Genomic DNA, 27518 nt, shown 5'->3' on the forward strand with positions numbered 1-27518 from the left:
GATTTATTATTACTGATGGTTAAAATATTCGGCAGATGATAACTATGCACAACAAGCATGTAAAGTACTACCAAAATAATTGAAAGTATGATGTTTGTTGTTTCTTATATATTTTACCAAAATTATTGAAAGTACGATATAAATATTTTACCAAAACAATTGAAAGAATGAAGTTTGTTGTTTCTTAAATATTATACACTTAACAAATATTATAAATGCGCAAGTATAAATGGTGTCATTTGTGACTCAATATTGGCCCGATCATGCTGAAATTTTGAAAAGATACAGCTGAGAGGAATGACATGATGCTTTATTTATTTAATTTCACAACAAACACAAATTCAATGCATATGCTCAATAAATGTGATGGTGCGTTATAACACAATGTTGCAAAGTGACGATGACTGGTTCATGATTAATCAAACACTGCGTATCCACATCCCAGACTGGTAGCATTGTTGCAGGGATGTGACATAATATTTTACTAATTTTGGGATAAATTTGCCGACTTTTTAAAAACCTTTATGCATTTTTTGGTACTGATCCAGAAAATTCAGAAAAAAAATTATTGGTAAAATCGTGTTCAATTACAGCCTATTTAGAATAGAGAAAATAAGAATCCCTAAAGAAAGCCCAACACAGCAAAATTGAAAATATTGCAGGCTCGGTTTGATTGAGCCTGTTCATGGACGGTACTGTCACTGTGCAAACTACCGTCCATGCCCCCTAGCACTGGCTTAAGCAGAATTCAACATTTAAACATGAAAAGGTAAAATTTTGAATTTAGATTTTAACATCCGCAGATGTGTTCATACGGTGGTCACCATGCCAATTTCTACTTCTTAGGTACTTTTTCTTTAGAACAACATCAACATTTTGGTAGTTTGAAACTGAACATAATATCATAAATGCTCGCTGCAGCAATTGATCAACAATGACCGTGTGAGTTTAATGAAAGCTTTTTAAGTAATAACTTTGGTTTAGAAATTATTTAGTTTAACTACAAGACAAGATAATGTCACAGAGGTATTCCAAAGCATTAAATTATATTGTCATTACATCTGAAATAATGAAAGTACATTCCAGACAGATTTTTATATCACTAACGCACTTTTGCAACACATTTTCCAAAAGACTCTTCATTGTAATAAGCTACTTATAACATTATAACTCTCATTTAGTACATTATATCTTTCATTTATTACATTTTAACTTTCTATTGTGTATCATGGCATTATATATTTCTGCTGTATTTTATGGCATTTGTAACGCAGGATATCTTGAGATTCTTTTTTGTTATAATTATTAACAATTAATACAAATATTATCACTGTATTTTTTTCACAATATAAAAGCAAGTATTAATAAAGTTTTATTTGCATCAAGTATATAATGGCAAAAAATCTAGGACTTCCCAAGTAAACACCAGACGCTAATACAAAATGTAGGTGAACATAATTACAATTAAATTTGTTTCAAAATTTGTTTTTGTAAAAAGTTAATATTTGCAAACGCTGCAAGAATAATTGTAATACATATATCTCTATGTCTAATATCAAACTGAATGAAATTTATTCTAACTGAGATCATATGCTTCTAAAATTACAAAAAAAAAATTATTATGTTTACCTTACTCAAAAACTTTAACAGTAAAATATTTATTTAATCTTATTGCATACAAATGTAAGTGAAAGATTCTGAGAGAAGTGAAAAACATAACTAAGACTATTCTCAGAGCTTGGCAGTAAAAAATGGGCATAACTCTGTAAAAAGGTAACTCACAAGCCATCACAGTAGATTATCACACTGAGAACAAGAGCATGAAGTTTCAACAAAGTCCCTTCAACAGTTGTGGAGAAACTACCTTGCAAGGAAAACTTTACCAAAGTGTAACAGTGCATGGTGCGAAAGCCGGCATGATTAAACAAGAGGGCCCTGATGGCCCTGAGGTCGCCCACCGGTATATAGCCCCCCCCCCCCACCCATAAGAAGATGTTTCATGCTAAACATCTTAGCTCTAGCTCATTGGGCTTTTTAAAAGAAATTTTTTTTAAGTTTTTACTATACACATAAAGTTAAAAACAATGACACCCCTGGGGCGGGGCCAGTTTTGACCCAAGGGCTTTTATTTGAACAAACTTTGTAGACACTTACTAGAAGATGTTCCATGCTTAAGATCTAAACTCTAGCTATTTGGGTTTTTTCAAAGAAGATTTTAAGTTTTTGCTATACACATATAAGGAAAATCAATGACCCCCGGGACGGGGCCAATTTTGACCCCAGGGCTTTTATTTGAACAAACTTTGTAGACACTCACTAGAAGATGTTTCATGCTTAATATCTAAACTCTAGCTATTTGGGTTTTTTCAAAGAAGATCTTTTAAGTTTTTGCTATACACATATAAGGAAAATCAATGACCCCCGGGGCGGGGCCAATTTTGACCCCAGGGCTTTTATTTGAACAAACTTGGTAGACACCTATTAGAACATGATTGATGCTAAATATCTTAGCTCTAGCTCTTTGAGTTCTTTAAAAGAAGATTTTTTAAGTTTTTACTATATGCATATAGGGAAAATCAATGACCCCCTGGGGCGGGGCCAATTTTGACCCCAGGGCTTTTATTTGAACAAACTTGGTAGACACCCATAAGAAGATGTTCCATGCTAAACATCTAAGCTCTAGCTCATTGGGCTTTTTAAAAGAAGATTTTTTTAAGTTTTTGCTATACACATATAGTTAAAAACAATGACACCCCTGGGGCGGGGCCAGTTTTGACCCCAGGGCTTTTATTTCAACAAACTTTGTAGACACTCACTAGAAGATGTTTCATGCTTAATAATCTAAACTCTAGCTATTTGGGCTTTTTCAAAGAAGAGTTTAAGTTTTTGCTATACACATATAAGGAAAATCAATGACCCCCGGGGCGGGGTCAATTTTGACCCCAGGGCTTTTATTTGAGCAAACTTTGTAGACACTCACTAGAAGATGTTTCATGCTTAATATCTAAACTCTAGCTATTTGGGTTTTTTCAAAGAAGATTTTTTTAAGTTTTTGCTATACACATATAAGGAAAATCAATGACCCCCGGGGCAGGGCCAATTTTGACCCCAGGGCTTTTATTTGAACAAACTTGGTAGACACCTATTAGAACATGTTTCATGCTAAATATCTTAGCTCTAGCTCTTTGAGTTCTTTAAAAGAAGATTTTTTAAGTTTTTACTATATGCATATAGGGAAAATCAATGACCCCCTGGGGCGGGGCCAATTTTGACCCCAGGATTTTTATTTGAACAAACTTGGAAGACACCCATTAGAACATGTTTCATGCTGAATATCTTAGCTCTAGCTTTTTGAGTTCTTTCAAAAAAGATTTTGTAAGTTTTTACTATATGCATATAGGGAAAATCAATGACCCCCTGGGGCGGGGCCAATTTTGACCCCAGGGCTTTTATTTGAACAAACTTGGTACACACTCATTAGAAGATGTTTCATGCTGAATATCTTAGCTCTAGCTCTTTGGGTTCTTTAAAAAAAGAATTTTTAAGTTTTTACTATATGCATATAGGGAAAATCAATGACCCCCTGGGGCGGGGCCAATTTTGACCCCAGGGATTTTATTTGAACAAACTTGGTAGACACTCACTAGAAGATGTTCCATGCCAAATATCTAAGCTCTAGCTCTTAGGGTTTTTTAAAAGAAGATATTTAAAGTTTTTTCTTTCGGTTGCCATGGCAACCAGAGTTCTGCATGGAATTAAATTCTTTGAACAATTTTTAAAGGTGACCACCAAAGGAACATTCCTGTGAAGTTTGGATGAAATTGGCTTAGTGGTTTATGAGGAGATGTCATTTAAAGTAAAAGTTTACGGACGACGGATGGACGACGGACGACGGACGGACGCCGGACGAAAAGCGATCACAAAAGCTCACCCTGTCACTTTGTGACAGGTGAGCTAAAAAGCTCTCCCTTTTCTTCAAATAGTTGAACTTACAAAAGAAAATACTTGGTTTTATTCAAGTTGTTTATGAATAATAATGGAAAGTGCAACATCTCTCACATATTCTGGCAATATCTTAAATTGTATAATCCTGAACACTTAAAGTAATGGAGTTTATTAGACACCCAGGACCAGAACAATTTAACAACACTTAAAATGAAGAACTAAAGGGCTAAAATAAGCTAAAATGCAGCTGGAAATATCTCATCGGTTATAAACTGTAGGATATTTAATAGATAAGCCAAGTTCCATCTAACCCTTTAAGCTTGATGTCTGAAAGTGAAAATACCAGAGCAGACCATGATCAGTCAGAACAGTGACAAATGGTTGTCACTGTTTGCTTGATTACGTCAGCACATATGAGCCGTGTCACGACAAAACCAACATAATGGGTTTGCGACCAGCATGGATCCAGATCAGGATACATGCTGTTCGTCGTGACACGGCTCAATTATTATTTCCAAAATTTAATAGATATTTGATGATTAGTTAAGTTTGGATTGCAATGGACAAGTCCATTTTAAGATATCTATTGTGGTAAGAGCTTATGCTGACACAATATAAAATGTTTTGTAATTTTGTTTCACATTTCTTGTAGTGTGAGTTTATATTAAACCAGGTATATAGATATAAATAGATAGCATTAAATAAAAAATATTAATTACAGTGATCTTGACTATTATTTCCTTCTTTATTTTTATTATCAATTTCAATTCTTATACATAAGGAAGAACATTCAAAAACTTCATTTTCTTCTGTTAATGCCATGTATTGCTGGAGAAGTCTAATATTACAAATATTTAAAATTTGTTACATGAAGATTTCTGAAAGCTACCACTTCGTATGGCAGAAAGGCTTTTTTGTTTTTTGAAGAAATCATGTTGATTCCAAACAGAGTGTAGGAGCATGGAGCCTCCATGAACTGTAAAAAAAATTGTAAAATATTCCATAATCCTACAACAAAAAACTTGGGTTTGTTTCTCAATATTCTTACATCCTTTGCTAGTATGTAACAGTTGACAATCATAATATTGATTTGGGAAGAACATTGCATGATATGATACAGAAATTGGATAGGAAAATTGAATAATTGACGATATTAAACTCTATATTTTCATGCTTAAAATCTATTTTGGAACACATCTGACATATGCAACCAATATGAGAATATAGCATTACCAATAACGTTGCTACAAAAAATAAAGTTTGATGGTTTATTGGGAAACCTACAGCTTACGTCCTCCTCTACTTAAAATAATCAGCCAATTTGTATATTGGTTACAATTCTCTTCCTTCTAGAATATTCAAGAAATATGTGTATCAGCTAGTTAAATATATATCTATACTTGTAGATGTATTTTGGTATTGGTTCAGTACTTTATTATAGTATTTAGTCATATGAAAGTTGTTCTGTCACTTTTTCTGCAGGACTAATTCACTTATTCCGCAGTTAAAAACTACTGGGTATTTGACTTTGTACTGAGTCAATATACAATGTAATTTTGGGATAGTTTTAAATTAAAATGCATCAAACTTTAAGTCATATAAAATCAAAATGCATCATCCTTTAGATCAATTATCACCAAAATGCTTCATACTTTGGGTCAATTATCATCAAAATGATTCATACTTTGGGTCAATTATCATCAAAATGATTCATACTTTGGGTCAATTATCACCAAAATGCATCATACTTTGGGTCAATTATCACCAAAATGCATCAAACTTTGGGTCAATTATCACCAAAATGCATCATAAAATCGAACCATTTAAAATCTAAAAAATACATCATCATTTAGGTCAATTATCATCAAAATGCATCATAAAATTGCATCATATAAAATCAAAATGTGAATTTCGTATTTTTTAGATCAGTGGCCTGTGGGTTTATTTAAAACAGAAAGATATGCATAAGATAATTAATAAAATGTATTCAGAATAATATTGTATCAAACATCATATATTCATATGTAAACTTTCTTGGTCCAAAAAGCGTTGTTGGGTCATTTCCACAATTGGAATAATTATTCTGGAAAAACAAAGCAAGCAAATGATCTAAAATTTTGTTATTTATATAGACCTTCATCAAATGGACCATCAATCTCGAAAAATTATTTCCAATTCCATCATGTCAAAAAAACTCAGTTGAGTCCCTTAAATAGTTCTTATAATAGCCCAACTTTATTATATGTTTAAAGCCATTTTTCATACACTGCCTATAAAAATCTCTTATGTTTCAATAACAAAACCATGCTGTTGTGTTTACAGACCCATTAAACATTAATCGAGTATGAAGGAGTATGAAGGCGAAAGCTCTTCAAACTAATGGATATATCTCAACTGAAAAGCAAACATTCCATTTACACACCATGTCTTAATGAATTAATTCCTTTCAAGATAGCACTGTGGGAAAAAAAAGCTAAATACTTCTGAAAGTCTGTGCAGAAAGCCATAAATCTTGATCCAATCACATGTGTAACAGATAAAACATTAGAAGGCTGACAGATTTACAGACTGTCTTTCAACATAGCTGATTTATTAGACACAATTTGTACAGCCATATTGACAGATTATTGACCAGGTGGTGAAGAAAATGGAGATATTTTTCTAACCATAAAAACTAATTAACAGATAAGTGCCTCTAGAACATTGACTTATGTACAATACACAATAAACACTCATTGGTCAAAAAATGAGATAAAAAGACTGTTGAAAGGCAATAACAGTAATAAATTATTTACACAACTGGTAATTTGATGGAGTTATTGCCCTTACAAAGACAATTAATAATTATTAACTAGCAATTACGCTGCTAATATGATACCATGTTATTATCCAAATAGAGAGGCAATTAAATACTACACTATATAATTTTTCTAGAGGGAAGGAACTGTTTGAGGTGTACTGAAACATTTAGGGTCATTTGGTGACTTTCCTGTAGGTAAAATAAACAAAACAAGAGCTCGACTTATTCTTAGTGCTTGATAGTAAAAAAAAAGCCTTAATTAATAGGTAGAATTTTCTAAGTATAGAAAAAGGCAAAAAAAATTTTCTTTAAATCCATATTACAGTTATAGGCCTTGGAGAGAGTCCTTTTATACTCTCAAAGAAGAGAATAAAATTTCAACATGTTTCAAAGCCATATGTCAATGTAATTTGAAAATATTTGAGGTATTAAAAAAAACTTTAACATAAACTCTAAGTCGAAAAAGGCATAATTCTGTCAAAATGCTTGATAGAGTTACCTCCTCCTGTCTACAGGTTGGGGTCATGATGGTGAACAAGTGTGCAATTAAGTTTCAAAGCCATATGTCAATGGACTTTGAAAATATTTGAGGTATTACAAAAACTTTACCATAAGTGGTTACGCCGACGCCAACGCAGACGCCGAGGCTCGGGTGACTTACAATAGCTATACTTATTCTTATTGAATAGTCGAGCTAAAAACCAAAGGTGCTGCTAAATACATTATATCTGGTAAATTAGCACACATCTTAGAAGAACCATTTGTATTTTTAAGAGGAATATATACATAGTTTCATACATTTACAAATTGTTTATTGATCATTCAAATATCAATTCATTAATAATAAATAAAAATAACTCGGTGTCTTTTTTTAATAAAAGATAAGAAAATGTCACAAAATACACCTGCCTGTATTAATGTAAGGTAACCAAAGGATAAATAAGGGAAATATCTTCTTCATAAACATGTTAACTGTTCACTTTGTTTCCAGATTTTTACCACTTTCTACACCAGTGACAGTCTACTTATCCCATTATGATTTCTGAATCAGCAATGAGAGACAAATGACCATTAAAATCAACTTTCATGGAGAAATCTCACATTGCCTGATTGCTGAAGATCAAACCAGTGACCCTTGGCTTACAGATCCAAATGTTTTGGGCTTACAGGGCTGACATACTCATGTTTATACAGAAAACGAACTGAGATAATAATTATGTTTATATTTATATCTGTTTTCAGACATATTGCTTTACTTCATTATATCATGAAAATGTTAGGGATTAAAATTAACTGTGATATAATAAATTTAAAAAAGTACAGGATTTGGCTAATATATCAAACAAATGCCTTTTGTTCCATTACAAAATAAACAGAGTTCAATATATTCTTTTAATTATTACTATAGAGGATGAGATGTTGTTGTTTCATTGTTGTTGTTTTTGTTGTTATTGTTGTTAGTGATGTTCTGTTAAATATGGTCAAACAGATGAACAATCTTCTGCTTTTTTGGTCATTATAGAAAAGTTATGAGATCATTTATAAGTATTTCCTATGGAAAACAAAATACCATTTTCGCTACTTTTATCACAAATTATTTTACATTCAATGCTGCCTTATTTACATTCAATGCTGCCTTGAATGTTGCCTTATTTACATTCAATGCTATCTTCTTCACATTCAATGCTGCCTTATTTACATTCAATGTTGCCTTATTTACATTCAATGCTGCCTTCTTCACATTCAATGCTGCCTTATTTACATTCAATGCTGTCTTCTTCACATTCAATGCTGCCTTATTTACATTAAATGCTGCCTTCTTCACATTCAATGCTGCCTTCTTCACATTCAATGCTGCCTTATTTACATTCAATGCTGCCTTCTTTACATTCAATGCTGCCTTATTTACATTAAATGCTGCCTTCTTCACATTCAATGCTGTCTTTCTTTACATTCAATGCTGCCTTATTTACATTCAATGCTGCCTTCTTCACATTCAATGCTGCCTTCTTCACATTCAATGCTGCCTTATGTACATTCAATGCTGCCTTCTTTACATTCAATGCTGCCTTGTTTTACATTCAATGCTGCCTTCTTCACATTCAATGCTGCCTTATTCACATTCAATGCTGCCTTATTTACATTCAATGCTTGTCTTATTTACATTCAATGCTGCCTTATTTACATTCAATGCTGCCTTATTCACATTCAATGCTGCCTTCTTTACATTCAATGCTGCCTTCTTCACATTCAATGCTGTCTTCTTTACATTCAATGCTGTCTTATTTACATTCAATGCCGTCTTCCTCACATTCAATGCTGCCTTTCTTTACATTCAATGCTGTCTTCTTTATCATTAAATGCTGTCCCCTTATAATTTACATTAAATGCTGCCTTCTTTTACATTCAATGCTGTCTTCTTTACATTCAATGCTGTCTTATTTACATTCAATGCTGTCTTCTTCACATTCAATGCTGCCTTCTTTACATTCAATGCTGTCTTCTTTACATTCAATGCTGCCTTTCTTTACATTCAATGCTGTCTTCTTTGCATTCAATGCTGCCTTATTTACATTCAATGCTGTCTTTCCTCACATTCAATGCTGCCTTCTTTACATTCAATGCTGCCTTCTTTACATTCAATGTTGTCTTATTTACATTAAATGCTGCCTTCTTTACATTCAATGCTGTCTTCTTTACATTCAATGCTGTCTTATTTACATTCAATGCTGTCTTCTTCACATTCAATGCTGCCCTTCTTTACATTCAATGCTGCCTTCTTCACATTCAATGCTGCCTTCTTTACATTCAATGTTGTCTTCTTTACATTCAATGCTGTCTTATTTACATTCAATGCTGTCTTATTTACATTCAATGCTGCCTTCTTTACATTCAATGCTGCCTTCTTTACATTCAATGCTGCCTTATTCACATTCAATGCTGCCTTATTTACATTCAATGCTGCCTTCTTCACATTCAATGCTGCTTATTCACATTCAATGCTGCCTTATTAACATTCAATGCTGCCTTATTTACATTCAAATGCTGCCTTATTTACATTCAATGCTGCCTTCTTCACATTCAATGCTGTCTTCTTTACATTCAATGCTGTCTTATTTACATTCAATGCTGTCTTCTTTACATTCAATGCTGTCTTATTTACATTAAATGCTGTCTTCTTTACATTCAATGCTGTCTTTATTTACATTCAATGCTGTCTTCTTCACATTCAATACTGCCTTCTTTACATTCAATGCTGCCTTCTTACATTCAATGCTGTCTTATTTACATTAAATGCTGCCTTCTTTACATTCAATGCTGTCTTCTTTACATTCAATGCTGTCTTATTTACATTCAATGCTGTCTTCTTCACATTTAATGCTGCCTTCTTTACATTCAATGCTGTCTTCTTCACATTCAATGCTGCCTTATTTACATTCACTGCTGTCTTTTTGACATTCAATGCTGCCTTATTGACATTCAATGCTGCCTTTTTGACATTCAATGCTGTCTTATTTACATTCAATGCTGCCTTCTTTACATTCAATGCTGTCTTCTTTACATGCAATGCTGTCTTCTTTACATTCAATGCTGCCTTCTTCACATGCAATGCTGTCTTCTTTACATGCAATGCTGCCTTCTTTACATGCAATGCTGCCTTCTTTACATTCAATGCTGTCTTCTTTACATGCAATGCTGCCTTCTTTACATTCAATGCTGCCTTCTTCACATTCAATGCTGCCTTCTTTACATTCAATGCTGCCTTCTTTACATTCAATGCTGCCTTATTTACATTCAATGTTGCCTTCTTCACATTCAATGCTGCCTTCTTCACATTCAATGCTGTCTTATTTACATTCAATGCTGTTTTATTTACATTCAATGCTGTCTTCTTTACATTCAATGTTACCTTATTTACATTCAATGCTGCCTTATTTACATTCACTGCTGCCTTCTATAAAGTATTAGATTCTAATATTTTCTAAATCTCTTATTTAAACATTACAAAACACAGGTTTGCAAGGAGAAATTGTATCATTTCTGAGACTAAATGTGTCTTTAACTGCACCACAGAGATTACTTTAAAGTTGACTGTATATATGACATAGTGCAAGAGTAAATTAACCTTCAAGTGCAATTTGTCATTTATTACAGAGATTGCATATTTGGGAATAATTTCACTGTAACCAAATCAAATTATTCTTAAACCTGCTCTATCAAAATTTTGAAATTGGATTTCAAAATTACTTCTTTACTCCTTTTGTTTTAAAGCAGCTTTACAATGGCATAAATCGAAACTAAAATTTTTTCAGTAGATATTAAAACATTTGCAAATTTATATTATTCTATAATTCTTTTCTACATACATGTACCTTAAATAACTTTACATCCAGTGGAAAATGCAAATTTATTTGTTTCTGAAGTATAATGTGCCTTTAAATTTCATGTTATATCCAATATGTAACTAGCAAGGTTAAGGATAATTTCTATGTGTATCACAATTTTTTTTTATTATTATTTTTTTTATTATTGTGGATTGTTCATGGAAGTAAACTTTCACTTCAGTGTTGTTATATTTTTCTGGTCATTCTGGATCATTGATTCCAGCAAATCTAAAAGTTGAAAATTTAGTACCGCTCAAGCTGGTGCTAGGGGGTGTAAGGGATGTTGCACTTTTTCATTATCCCTCATGTACAAACTCAATCAAACTGAGTGCAATTTCCGTGATATTTTGTTGTGAGCAATGCTTCCAAAGCATTAAACTTTTTTTACAGGATTTCTTTTTTTCTTTTTTCATTGATTTCAAATTTCCAGTATAAAAAAAAAGTAAGTAGCTAAATTGTGTCAAAGAAAACCCCTAAAGATCTGTAACCTTTTCTATTCCTTCTCCTCTTAGCAATTTTAGCCAGTTTACATTGCCAGATAGCTTTAACAACTTATTCTTAAAACAATTTTTTTCAAAATTTAGTCACTAAATCAACCAGATAAATTACTAAATTGCAAGTTTATGGTAATATAAAAGGAATGCTATGGGTGCAATTTCCTATCATTCATAAACAAAAGAAGAAAAAAATTATGCGCAAAAAAATGCAATATGGATTTTCCCATTATGCGCAAAAAAAATGCAATATGGATATTCCGATGTTGTGCTATCTTTCATTGGTTACATTAATGATGCCTTAGAGAGCAGTTATAGCACATATTATAGGCAGACAGTCATTAGTTGTGTGAAATACTCAATCATCAATAATTTACCCAGCCTGTGGCAAACTAAAAATATCACTAAAACAATATATTACTAAATATTTCATTTCAAAATTTCACAAGGAAAGTCATTTTAAATGTATGAATGTTTTGCAAGTAAGTGCTTTTGTTTATTTTGATAAGCTACTTCCGCCTTTTTTAAAATAATATGGAGGTTTGTTAAAGAAAACTAGTTGTAAAGTTAGGCCTTCAATTCTAAGGAAAATAGGAGAAAACTAGCTCTATTTATAGAAACTAATATTGTTATTAGACTTTATAAGTGTTGGTTTGACAATTCCATTAACAAAAAGCAGTAATATTTTCCTCTTGAAGTATAAATAACATCATGTGATGGTAATCAAAATTCACAGAAAATATCATTTCTACATTTGTAGGTTTGTTTGTTTTGGTTTAACATAACATCGACACATAACTGGTTATACCGCGCTGAACACTATAATTGTTAACATAAGACCATTTCTAGGTAATTTCTCATTCCCATAAATACTAAATTTTATATGGACTTCCCTTGTTCTAAGTTTATAATGTCCATTATCATTTAACCCTGATAAAGCTTCATGCCATACAGACTACAAAACCATTTATATTTTTAAAGCTGCACGCCTCCAGATGAGCCGAAATATTTCAAAAAATTAAATCTTTAGAAAGATGTATTAAGATCTTAAGAAACGTAAATAGATTTAATATTTAATTAATTATTTACATGTTATGTGCGGTTAATGACTGATTTTGCAGTATCAATCACTATAATTCTACTGCGTTTTCTACTGTGTTACTAACGCAGTACGAGGTATTTAAGTACCGGTACATTTTGACCTCCTTTTGGTTATTAATGTGAATTGTAAGTTCCGTTTGCAGTGTGTAAATTACTTTCTTAATTCACTTCACAATATTTTACTTATAAATACATTTTCAAAATTTTCATGAAAATTAGCATGAATCTGGAGGCATGCTGCTTTAAGGGAAAATTTCAAAAAAAGTACTTATTAAATAGACTAGTGAAAAGTGCAGACCAAGATCATTATGGTCTGTAATAATAGCATGGGGTAGATAGCAGACTAAAGGTAAATCATTTGGTGGATCACATTTAATCATGCTACAATATTTAATCAACCATTTTGAATCAAAAGTTTATGTCAATTTATTCCAGAACATATAGTATATAAGTCAATACAAAACAAGAGTTGTCCAAACAGCAGCTTGCTTGGCTATTCTCAGTGTTTGATAGCAAAACAAAAGGCTGGATAAATGTAAAATTTTCTGAATAAATGTAAAATTTTCTAAGTTCAAAAAGGAACATAATTCTGTCAAATCCATGTTAGAGTTATGGGTCTTGAGTGACCTCCTATTATGTGTTTCCAAAGTGTTTAAAATTTCAACACATTCCCTTCAACAGTTTTAGAGATACCAACTTTCACCAAAGTGTGACACTGATGCCTGGGTAAGTACAATAGTCAAGCTAAAAATGTTAAACATTAACCTAATGGTTTTGAGAAAATAATATGCCCAGCTTTTGATCTTTTCAAAGTTTAAGGTATTTGTAAAGCAAAATACAACAATTGAGCTTTTTGGGTTTTTTTGGTTTTTTTGTTGGTTCTCTATTTTACTGCGCACGAACACAATTCAACAATTTAGATCATATAATGCCATAACAGGAAAGTTGATTTTGACTAACAAACTTCAAGCAACAAGATGACTGCTGAAAAATTATAGTACAACAAATGTTGTTGTTTGAGCAATTTAATTTCTTTACCTGTAAAACTTAAATGATATTTGTACTAGTAAAGTGTGGTATAAAACAAGAATTTGCACAAAGTTCTTCAGACCTCATAACATTACAGTGACCTACCAGTCAACACCAAACAATGAACAGATCTCAGCCTTAAGCTGAAGTCTTTTAAATATTTGCAGACACACTCTTTTTGAACCTTAATTCGTATAATGCTAGTACCCCCTTGATGTTATATACTGTTCATAAAATAAGCAAGGAAAAGCACTTGATAACACACAAAATAAGGAACAAACCTGTTCTGTTTCTACATAATTAGCACAAGCTCCTGTTTCATCAAGACCCCTTCTTTTTGATCTTGTACCTATAAATAGATATGTTAACCTTTACATTTTTATATTTGATTATGATTTGGTAAAAAGACTTAGTCTAAATCAATGTTAATATCTATATAATTATAATTAATAAATAAAAGAGTCTTGTAAAGGCAATTTAATCCATTTAAGCTTAATATCAACAAAACACACAACCGTATCAGTGAGATATTTGTTATATAATTCACTGAATATCACTGATGATAATGATGATGATGTAAATCCCTCTGAAGTTACAAAGAAGATAGAGTAAACAAAAGCACTGCATCAGGTGTTAATGCTCACTTCTATCAACAACAATTTTTTTTAATTTAAAAGGGACATAACTGCCATAAAAATTGCTTTCAAGATAAAGCACCTTGTCTTACATCTGTGCATTCTCATGATAATCAAGTGTAGAAAGTTCCATGCAGTTCTCTTTCATAGTTTTGGAAATCATTCTACATAATAAGCAATTTTAACAAAAATCTAATTTAAAAGGGCCATAACTCTGAAAACATAGCTCATAGAATAATGGCCCTTGTCATATGACATCTGTGCCTTTTTTATGATTAACAAGTATTTCAATGTTCATGCTGATAGGTTTCAGAGTTTAAAATCTGGCAATTTTAACAAAAATTCTTAGTTTAAAATGGGGCATAACTCCTTAAACTTAGCTGTCAGAAAAATGCCCCTTGTCTATAAACCGCACCTTGTATTGATAAGCATATATTCCAAGTTTCATGCTGATACCTTTTTACATGTTACATTAAAGTTTTGGCATGACAACAACAACAACAACAACAACCAAGAGGAAAACAACATTGACAAAGCGATCATAAAAGCTAGTTGTTTTCATCAAAACAGAATCAAAATGACCGAGCACCACCGTGAGTAGGACAGTTCTCCAGATACTTTGTATATTCAAGGTAATCAGTGATAAAAAATACTCATAAATTTTGATTACAGCAAATAAAATGAAAAGAAGATATAGAAAGTCAATTTACTTTTCAAAAAAAAAATTGTTTACAGTTTATTTCTAGAACTTAATCAAATTTAATGATCAAACTTGATTGGAAATTTTCATCAGTGTTAATTAAAGATTGATGGAAAACATGTTAGTTTAAATGAAACGTTTGAGAAAAGGTTTAATGGCGACATTTGAAAGTTATCTTCACTGAATAGTTCTTTAAATGTTTATGTCACGAAAAATAAATCTGATTCAATAAATTACATTCAGCAATTAATTGGTATAATTTTGCATCAATCTAGGCAAAAGCATTAAATGTGTTAAACATCAATGCAGTGGAACTGCCATAAACATTGTTAATAAGATATTTAATTGCATTAATCTAAAAATTAAACTGTAATGCCATACAATAAAATGCTATGCTCACAATAATCATCAATCAAGGATATGATAATTAAGTCCACAATGTTTATTTGTTTGGTTTGATTTCAGCATCAGTATAGGGTATTACAATGGCTGGCCTCGCAGCCATGATATAAAGATCACTGCTATTGTATTCTACACCAGTACTGACTCAGTGTTAATACGGCCCTGTCACACTAGACTGCATTTGCACGGCATTGTAAAATTTAACAAAGCGCCACAAGATCGCAATAAAAAATACAATATTTTTTGATGACATGGACTCTTCACGGTGTTTTAACTGCGTCTTTACGGCGTTTATGACGATGCTACTGAGCTTCCACCACGTTTTAATTGGCGATTGTCTGCATTCAGAATGCGCTTCTACCATGTTTTTTGTGCTTCTACTGCGCTTTTACGGTGTCCACACTGTACTGAAATCAAAAAGCTCAGCAAAAGTGCAGCAGAGACGCCACACAATCTCTGTACAAGCCCCATGGATAACCACCTCCTTCATTCCATGTTCCTTTCACGCTTTAACAGTGCTCCTGTTGAGTTGTAGGAGATGCTACTGAGTTGCTACAGCGTCCTTACTACGATCCTATTGCTCTCTTATCAGAACGCCAAGTGATGGTGTTTGTTTTGAGCACGTTCAAAATGCATGCCGTTGGTCGGCGTTCTATGCGATGCCACTTCGATACTGTGGCAATGTTTGCTATCTTACTGCACTCACCTCGGCGTTCTGAATTTTCTTTGGATGACGTGAGAAAGCCACCCTAGTGTGACAGGGGTATAACATAACAAGAAATCAACATACTGGTATGTTTGTGATGAAGCTATAAATTGCCATGATTACAGAACTCCTGACTGTATGCATATTCTTGCCTCCTATTTCTCCACATTCAATATTAACTCTCTTATTAGATTTTTAACAAGTTAACATACCAGTTGGTGTCATAAAGTCTACCTTTTCACAACATACTTTTATTTACTTGATTAAAAGACACATATTTTCCTTTCAATTAAGAGGGTTGTACTGTATACCCTGACTTATAAATGTATTCTTCACATTAAATATTTTACAATACTGCTTGTTTGTAATGCACTTTTCATTCGATAATCGTGACGTTTATATAGTTTTATATAGGCGGCTGTTGTTGATTCATGAAGCAATCTTACTTTTATCTCTAAAAAAATGATGTTTGCTGTATTATAAATTCGTTATAAAGATTGTTGACACGTTATATGGCCGTATATAAACGGCTGTTTGCAATATAACCCTCGCCTAGCGGCTAGGGTTATATTTACAAACAGCCGTTTATATAGGGCCATACCAAACCAAAATCAGGCCTGCGACAAGCTTGTCGCAAGCTTGCCGCAAGCTTACAGCTTAAATACAAGGTTGCTGCATGCTTGCAACAAGCTTGCGCAAGCTTGCGATGACTTTTGAAATATATTGCAAGCTTGTTTAAAATTCATGCAAGCTTGCAAACATTTGATGTAAGCTTGCAATGCCGCAAGCTTGCAATTAGTAGACACTTAGAATATTTTGTACAAATCTACACTTAGAAATTTCTTGTTAAAGTAATGGAAACACTTAGAAAATTTTTGTCAAAAGTGTACACATTAAAAAAAAAATTCCAAAAATGATAGTATCAGTGATAATTAACTAGTTTAAACTAGATTACCAAGCTAAAGTTTATTATTAGTTATTAGTTATTTTATATATTCAGCTCAGTATTGTAAATTTATGAAGAAAATATAAAATCATCATTTATTTTAATGCAAGTTAATGTAAATGATTTGAAATTTGACACTTTATACATTTCATGTAGTTGGAAAAGGGTATCTCAGAAAAAATGTCTGTGCAAAAGAAGTAAATGAATTGATTGTTAAATACATATTATTATTTCAATAAATCTACATGAAGTTATGTACAATGAAATAATATCCATTTAATTACAGGCTTTAAGTTTAACTATAAATTAATTAAAGTCTGTGATTCAATCATTCAGACACTATAATAATCAAGATGGGATTGCATTGCTTGCCATTTTTAAATTCTAAGAATTCATGTTTTTGGATAACAATAAATAAATAAATAAACAAAACAAAAACAGTGCATGAAATAATCTCATATATATTCTATATTGAATTAATCAATATATATTGCTTTTATTTAGGAAAATAAATACTGCATCAACTGAGATTTTACCTACACACATCAGAGCTTTGATAAAATTCATTGACCATCTGTGCATGACTAATTTACTCCCTGGTCATTCTGACAGATCAGGCTGTTCAGTGTGATTATTTTGGGGAGAGATAACATTATAAATTTCATATGCAGAATGTGTCTAGAAGGACATTGCAATCTTTTTGTACAAAAATTTGTAATGATTTTAAAAATCTATATATCTAATAGCTATTTGATATTTTCTTTTACGCTCAAAGAATGAAAGTTAAAATGATGAGTAGATTAACCCTGCTTTACATACTGATAGACCTGTCCAGTTTTACAGTAACTGTTGTAAAATTTGAATTCTAAGATATCTGGGTCAGCAAAGAGAGCAAATTACAGAGGATGTACTTTATATTTTAGCAGTTTTGAAGATATTGTTTTGTTTAAGATTTTAAAGTGTTTAAGTATTGGTATGATAACAATCAGAATCACCTGGGACATGGAGATATACAACAGAATCAGGTATTTATAAACACAGGTAAACGTTGCGTGGCCATGACTTACACTATACCCCCGTCCCCCCTCTACAACCCAAAACCCTAAAAAAAATTATGAAAAAAAAAATTTTATGACTAAAATATTATAATATTTTAGTCATAAATTTTTTTTTTTTTTTTTTCATAATTTTTTTTTAGGGTTTTGGGTTGTAGAGGGGGAACGGGGGTATAGTGTAAGTCATGTCCACGCAACGTTTACCTGTGTTTATAAACCTTAACTACATTAATGCAGAAACAGGTTATATATCAAACTATTAACATTTGTAACAAGAGATCAAGGTTGTTTTTATATTTTCAACTTTATGCATTTGTTTTTCTGATAATTCTTTTTAATCTATACATGTATAATCTTTAGAATATAAATTATTCAATGATTTCTTTTTAATGATTGTTTATTATTGTTTAAATGGCATGTTAGTAGATCTTTTTCATTTCCTGCAAATTAAACAAATTAAATCAATTTGATTAAATAGGACTAAATGGTACAATCAGTAGTTTTGTACAGCTGAACAGGGTCAATCATAATCATTTAATATTTTACATGACTTGTATGTGTTGTGTTTTCAATTTACATTATACATAAATAATTTGCAGGCTGGGACATAAGTGCTGACTGTGAGAAATAGCGGCAGTGTTTAATAATGATGTGCAGTATTAATCCTGAAAAGGTATATTAATAAATCTCAATACTTTTCTATTCCACATCTTTTCTTGAATTAATACATACTGGGTAATAAATATTGTCACAAATTTACTTAATTCTCATACAGAGAAATTCTTAAACATTTGTGCACATTGAAATAAGATATACTGCATTGCTTTAGTATTTTATGAAAATGCATAAGTATAGTTAATATTTAATAATTAATACTGTTGAAACATTAGATTTGATGTTATTAAAAGATATGAAATATAACTGCATTTATGCAATAAAACATATAGTTCATTATCACATCTGTGTTTAATTAATTATGAATTTTATCTTTAAAGGTGAGCACAACCATAAGAAGTTCTAGGAAACACAGGCAGAGGACTAAAAATGGACACCGATAAAAGAAATAGTAATTTAAATAATCAGAAACATTTAAAACAAATTTAAGATTGAATAGTTTGTCGCTGACAGACTAAGAGCAAAATAATTGCTTAAAACAAAGTGTTGGATTCTAAGAAAACAAGAACCTACCAAAACATGCAGCTAGAAAAAAACTGTTTGTGTTATAGTGAATGTAGGGTGTTCTATTCTGTATTTGAACAAAAGGATATGTATTAAATTTTGTGAAAGAAATATGTGATCATGTTAAACTCATAAAAATTCTACCCCAAACATTCTTGTGCTGAATTCCATCCCAGAATTTTACATTTTAAGAACATTCAGGGATGCTGGAATTAGGCAAGCTTGCAATGTTAGCTTGCGATTTTGGTTTGGGAATATATATAACCTGTCAACAATCTTTATAACTAATATTATAACTATTATATATATATGTTGTAAATATTTATGGGCCGGAGGCTTAAGACTTATCAATGAAATAAAAAAAAATATATTAACACTTTTCTAACATTGACAAAAATAAATTTCACTCTAAAACCTATATCATTTTGATATATATATATACACTGTATATATATCAAATATGTTATATGTTCAAAAATACGTACTTTCAGCAAACAAAAAAAATAGATTTTCTTGTTTGTATGCCAGTTTCAATGACTTATACAGAACATCATCACTTATTTCATGGTAATGGCATATTTTTATGTGACCAGTGTTAAAATTGGTCAGAATTGACATATTTTATTCAAACACCTAACAACAAAGTTTTTTTGCAATATATTTTAAATCTATAGATTTTTACGTAAAACAGAACAACATTTTACAAACTTCTGCAAAAAGCAACAATAGTCCGTTAAATTTGTGCATACATCTGAAACAATGATCATTTTCTAAATGTTCTTGTTTGTTGAAAAAATAAATTTTGAGTTACAATGATACTTTAAATATTTAAAACTATGCAAAATAACATGTAGAAATTTTAACTGAAACATGTAAAAACTGAAATAAAACACCATTACTGCGATTTAAATGATGACATACTGTTTTCAAAATGGCTGACATATGGTCTACGTCTGGCTCATTTAAACTGATTTTGACTAAATTTATTGTTGTTTCCTTGTGTCATACATTAGAAAATACCTATATATTACAGCTTATGACAATTTTTGTACCATAAGTTTTATGTGTTGTTTTCTTTCTTGCTTCAAAGCGTTAAGTACTGTAAACTAAGAGGAGCACAGTATATATGTATTTCCAGGGAACAAAAAAAGCAAAATCTGAAGACAGAATATCTCTTAAGCAAAGCAGACAGGGTGACCAACATTTTTTGAAAATCTTCAGGGGTTTATTTTTTTCTGGCAACAAAATCAAAGTTTCTCTTCCTTCGGGAATTTCTCTCTTTAAATTAACGTCACGACATAAGACTAGAACAGAAGGAAATAATTTAAGTATTACGTGATTGTTTGAAGAACAGTACACTTACTTTAAGAATCTCATCAATTCTCATTTTCAAAAGCAGACGTACAATTGCTCATATATAAATATAAGCTAAAATGTCCTGATCAAAGCAGACGTCCGTTGCAGAGAAAATTATAGACATAAAGTAGCTGAGCTTGCGAAGTCGTAATTCATTTTTCATCAGATATCAATTCTGAGAGTTAAACACCAGTTTTAAGCTAACTTATCTTTTTCTTTCATTTTGAAGTTTAATCTCTCAAACTTTATAACAGGCGATAGGCTTAGAACAGAGACAGATTACAAGCTGCTTGTTTAGAACATTCCCAGAATTAAATGCAATAAGGTCGTAACTCAAAGAAACTAAATGCACAAGTTATGGAAATGTTGAAATGAACTCTTGATACTTGTATCTCACTTTATCTGTCTTTAACAACTGTGGTGTCTTAACTTGTAACTTTAAAAGCTGCTGCACTTAAATGCAATATTTCTATTATTTATTTCTATATTAAAATGTCCAATCAGTCTACCTATAACCATGATTTATGGGAACATATCAGTAGACATCCAATTATTTACTTTAAAGTATTAGAATGTCTCCATTAAAATTGACAAATCGCTGTGAACAAGGGTTTAAAGAAATGCTTGACTGTCTGAAATTTTTAAAAACCATTTTTAGTCTCACACTGTCTTACTGTGAGACCATCATATGTTTCGTGAGTTAAACCCATATTGCTTTCAATAATTCTATTCATGTTATGCACTGATGAAGGCTTCAAGCCAAAACATTTGTATAAAATGATTACTAAATTTTCATGTTTGTGTAGCTTTTTTTAATTATTTACTTAAAATTTAAATTACATGTATGAATACAATTATAAGTTCCCCTAATGATATTTAATATCTTGTCACAAGATAAAATACACAAAATCATGCCAAGTTTATTAAACTATGCTCTCTTATGGAACATAATTATACTAACCTGCACTTTATAATTATGCTTACTTCACATGAACATAAAAGTCATGCTATTATATCGCTATGATTCCATTTCTTGATGTTTGTTTGTTTTAACCCTAAGCAAATCAACGCATCTTAAGGTAATGTGTAACCAACACTGAAAAGCCTTTGACTCTATCTCAATCCATTACTTTGTAATCAGTTTTGATGGAAAAATTCAGCCCAAAAACATGATTTTTGGCAATTTGAGATGTCTCCTTGCCATGGTAACATGAAATTTAAGATTGAGCATGTCCTTACAAAGGCTATGGTCCAGTAAACATGTGTGCCAAGTTTCATCAGTACTGAAGTTTCATAGCAATTTGAACTTGTAACAGGAGGCATTTCAATGAAAAAAGCCATTTTTCACAAAATGCTTATGGGGTAATGCCCGGTTTATGGTTTTCAGGCTGATTTATACACATTCTTTGGTCAAATCTAAGCAGTCTAGGCAGTTGATACACCTTAAAATAGCATTCCTAGATAAACAAGCAATTATCATAGTATTGCAAGCAATCCATAAGTCCCCTACCGGTTAGAACCCCATCAACATTCTGAAGGGCCATTGGCCATTCACTTATGTTTCAATTTTTCTCTATTTTAAGTAAACTTGTTGGAAAAGTTCTTTAAAAGTGATCACAGGAAACAGTTTTTATGAACAGACAGACAGACGGACTGAAGGACACTCTAAAGTTAATATTTGAAACATCCCTGTTACCAAAATATAACATTTTAAAAGCAAAATTCTTAAAGAGGAGATAACTCTTGAATTAAAGATGCAATTTCATAAAAAATGTTCAGCTCTTTTTGACTAATCACAAATATTGTTATATTTGCCATGTTTTAAGCCTATTTGTTGCCAAGGGAACTGATATTTTTTCAAAATAGGAAGAACAGATAAGACATGCATAATCTCAACACTGCTATCTACCCATATGTCAAGTTTCATAAAAATATTTCCAGTACTTTTTGAGTTATCACTGGATTCAGTTTATGTGTAAAATTTTCCATATTTTGAGTCTATGTGTTGCCATAGCAACCAGAATTTTCAACATAGGAAGAAAAGAAAAAGACGTGCATAATCTCAAGACTGTCATCTACCCATATGTCAAGTTTCATAAAAATATTTTCAGTACCTTTTGCTTTATCACTGGATCCAGTTTATGTGTAAAATTTGCCATATTTTCAGCCTATTTGTTGCCATAGCAACCAGAATTTTCAACATAGGAAGAAAAGAAAATGACGTGCATAATTCCAAGACTGCCATCTACCCATATGTCAAGTTTCATAAAAATATTTCCAGTACTTTTTGAGTTATCACTGGATCCAGTTTATGTGTAAAATTTGCAATATTTTTAGCCTATTTGTTGCCATAGCAACCAGAATTTTCAACATAGGAAGAAAAGAAAAAGACGTGCATAATCTCCATACTGCCATCTATCGGTATACCAAGTTTCATTAAAATATTTTCAGTACTTTTCAAGTTATCGCGGGATCCAGTTTTGTGGACGGACGGACTGACGGACTGACAGACAGACAGACGGACGGACAGACGGACGGAGGGTAAACCTAAAGTCCCCTCCGGTAAACCGGTAGGGGACTAATAACCAGTAATTACCAATTTCTCTGCAAGTGACCGACTCCTAATTTCACATGATTTCTTTTTTATTATTTACATTTTTTTTTGTAATACTTATTAACTAATATTTATTTAAGCTGTACTTTCTGAAAAAAATATAATACTTACCAGCTCCATGATTCCTGCCCTCATGTATATTATTTCTTAAAATTTTAAATGAGCCACGTCACGACAAAACCAACATAATGGGTTTGCGACCAGCATGGATCCTGACCAGCCTGCCCTGATGATCCACGCAGTCTGATCAGAATCCATGCTCTTCGCTTTAAGTTTCTCTACTTGTTATAGGGTTTGTAAGCAAATAATACAATTCTTACCTACTGACCGCAAGAATATCAAAATTATGTTTCAAAATCTTTTGGACTGCTCTTGCAATATCTACAAAGACTTGTAAGTAATTGTCTATTTTTTTTTTTTTTTTTTCATTTATTTTATTTTTTGGTTGGGTTTTATATTGCACCAAGGCAGTATAGGTCATAGGGCATTTTTACAGCTTACTAGTAAAGGAAGACCGCAGGTACCCTTCCGTGAGTAGAATCACCGACATTCCATATTTAACTAGCTTCCTCCCATGAAAGAATCCAGAGTCCCCTATCAGGATTCAAACCAACAGAAGTGAGGGCCAAGTTGTTTTGAAGTCAACGACCTTAACCACTTGGCCACGGATGCTCCTACGCTCTCTTCTGAATAAGAAACCTACAATCATACTCACCAGCCCTATGTCTGCTCCTCCTAGATATGAGAATCATAGTATATGAGATGGGGTCTTTGGCTGGTTTTGGCATGACTGGGCTTAGATCTTTACTTGACTCATTGAAGTCTAGAACACATGACTGGATATCTATACAACCTTGAACAACTGGAAGGATCCAATGGCTGGCAAGTTCAAGCTGAAATAAATAGAGGATATTGAAAGAATAAAATTATATTGTTTTATTAAACTTGATTAATAAATATAATATTCTTTTTTATTTCATATCTAAAATATGAACAGTTTACAGTCATCTAAAAAAAGTCATTTTCTAAAGCACAGCATTAACATAAGCACTGACATTAATGCTATGTTTGTATATATTGCAAATGACGCCATGTCAAATTGTTATAACTCTAGTGTAATATCATTTTTTTATTAAATGGCTTTATGACACTCCGCACTTTGGTTTATAAGGTAAACAATAAATACACATCTAAAACTATAAATATATCATAACTGATATAGTAGTATATGAAACATTAACTCCTGGAGTGGCACAGCCACGAGTGTAATATGAACTTTTGGCATTCATAAGATGAAATATATTTCGATTTTACACCAAACTAAACAATTTTCTTTTTATTATAAGCAAAGAAACGTTTAAAAAAAATTTTAACCTAATACTAAATAAAAATCGCGCCAAATAATAACACGACAACAGGTCATTAAGTTTGGTTTCTAGTACTATAATGCACGCTGGTATTTCACTGAAACAAGGTTAACAAGCTTAAATTCAAAACAGTGAAAAATATCAAATAAATAATTTCACTAATATCAGTTTTATATTTCACTGATATATTTCTATAAAACACTGATAAGCATATAATAAATAGATTTTATAAATCTCACTGTTACAAAAATTTAGCTTTTTGTCTAATATGCCATAAAAAAAAGTGTAATTTCTGTATATATGCAAACAGAGATCACTTTCAGGTTAAATGATGTAAATGTAAATCAGACATCAATATTTAGATCATGACTGGGAGGAAAAAGGCAGCAATTTGACTTGGCTATTACCATAAATAAGATTTAATGTGGTAAGAGAAAAATGTCCCAGACTAAATGAAATTAGATATACAATAAGCTCTATTGTTTTATGTAAACGATGCAACATGATCATGTCTCATTAATCACAACTGACCAAGTTCACTGATGAACTTTTCCAGACAAAACCTCTATCATAATATACTGTACATTGTCAAACATCTAAATTTTACTGACTTACAGACAAAACCTCAACCATACCATACTGTACATTATCAAACAGCTATATATATTTTACTGACTTACAGACAAAACCTCAACCATACCATACTGTACATTATCAAACAGCTATATTTTACTGACTTACAGACAAAACCTCTACCATACCATACTGTACATTATCAAACAGCTATATTTTACTGACTTACAGACAAAACCTCTACCATACTCTACTGTACATTATCAAACAGCTATATTTTAGACTAACAGACAAAACCTTTACCATACCCTATTGTACATTATCAACATATATGTGAACTTTTTTCGATGATCAAGTGGGAGATTTTTCTTCAAAAAGAGTGAGATTTTAGAGTTTGCAATAAACAAAGTAGGAAGTTCTGACATCAAAAATAGGGAGATTTCTTTAATTTGTGTAAATACCCCTTTTTTTAAGAAAAATCTTTACTGACTATATATAGACAAAACCTCTACCATACACTACTGTACATTATCAATTTAAGAATTTTCTACTATTAACACAAATGGTAGAAAACTCATCTTACACCATCCGGAAATGATGTCATATATTCCAACACATTTATGAAAGAGTTGCATACTTGGACACCGCTTTCTACTATCAAAAAAATAGTCTGATATCTATATGCTATGATTAGAAAAAAGTCAAATAAAAACTTACTTTTCATTACTTGTTGTTGAAATATATAGGATATTTTAGTTCGGTGTAAGATCAGAATATATTTCACTGAGTGAGCACCAAAAGGTGGCGCAGCCACGAGAGAAATATGAACTTTTGGTGTTTAGGAGGTGAAATATATTTCAATCTTACACTAAACTAAACAAATTTTCTTTTTATTATATGCAAAGAAACGTTTAAAAAGACATTTTAACCTAGAACTAAATGAAAAGCGCGACAAATTATAATACAATGTGACGTCATTTACGACATCATGTCATTAAGTTGGTTTCCAATACTGCACACACTGGTATTTCACAGAAACAACGTAACAGGCTTAAATTCAAGACCGTGAAAAATATCAAATTGATAATTTCACTGTTTAACCAGTTTATATGTCACTGATATATTTCTATAAACCACCAAAAAGCATGTAATAAAATCTATATACAATATGCAAGAAAATGAATAAAAACCATTGTTGCCACAGACTGAAATACATGTGTCTAGCTCTCATGTAACTGTTTAGCAGACACTCGGTAGAGCCTCAGTACTGCCGTTATGAGTGAGTTACCCTCGAGCTAAATATTCTGGTCTGTACTGTCAGCCATTGTAAGATTTTTATATTCTACAATACAGTACAAAGTTAACACTACATACTGCCCTTGCTTGCACAGAAAATGCCTACACCATATTTTACAAACATAGACACTTTTCACATTTAACTATAAGCAGACAAGAGACTGGTAATAAAAATTAAATAATGAAAAAGTGCATTACCAGACATTCTTTATTACAATGGTTTGCTATCGGAGCAGACACATTTAAATGTAAACAATACAGAACCTAATGGTTTCATTTCACAGATCAATTGATGAAGAATTTAAGAGACTTGTGCATTACTGGACACAGACAGCTGTAACATTTTATGACCACATCTGACCACATCTCATTAGTTTGTGACAGGAATATATCCACGGTGGTTAACTACGACCACAAGTTCGGGACAACAACGTTTGCTGCAGACGACAGGATGGACAGTTACGCGTATTTAATCATAATCATATCTTACTTGGTTTTAATTTTCTGCTTACTGAAACATTTAAAAGCCAAAATACAAGGAAGCAGTTTCAATGGTAGTTCATTCATGCTCATCAAGCATAAGTTATATTTTGTTTTGGTTGAGTTTTAAAGGGAGACACATGCAAATTTTTCATTTCTTCGATTCAACATTCTGTAAATGTCCTCGAAATTAATACACTAAGCAGTCACAGGAACAAAACTTTTCTCTTTATAAAGAATAACATGGTGGTTTCCCAACTTGACCCACGTGGGTCAGTTTAAAGCATTTAGGTTTCACAATAGTTGTTATAGAGAACTATGAAAACGTAAAACGTAAAGTACCTGTCAAATAATTGACTAAGATTTGTTTAAATCTAACATTATCCACAATGTCTGTTATTGTAATTTTTCCAGAGTTTTTTCTAGTTACATGACTTGTTTTAAAACTACTCGGT

The 27518-nt window shown here is 31.7% G+C and overlaps 1 protein-coding gene across 1 annotated transcript in view; it reads right to left on the minus strand.

Annotated features, from left to right (window-relative positions):
• The window catches only part of LOC132744664 (phosphatidylinositide phosphatase SAC2-like), a 92924-nt gene that overhangs the window by 26587 nt on the left and 38819 nt on the right, over positions 1–27518 (minus strand). Inside the window, exons 7-8 of the mRNA XM_060733425.1 lie at positions 24063–24240; positions 14036–14103 (exon numbers count right to left, since the gene is read on the minus strand). Coding sequence (XP_060589408.1) covers positions 14036–14103; positions 24063–24240 — 246 coding nt within the window. The remainder of the gene's footprint in view (positions 1–14035; positions 14104–24062; positions 24241–27518) is intronic.

Source organism: Ruditapes philippinarum, unplaced genomic scaffold (genome assembly GCF_026571515.1).
Source record: "Ruditapes philippinarum isolate M1 unplaced genomic scaffold, ASM2657151v2 ctg551_1_1_1_1, whole genome shotgun sequence".
NCBI classification, from domain to species: domain Eukaryota; kingdom Metazoa; phylum Mollusca; class Bivalvia; order Venerida; family Veneridae; genus Ruditapes; species Ruditapes philippinarum.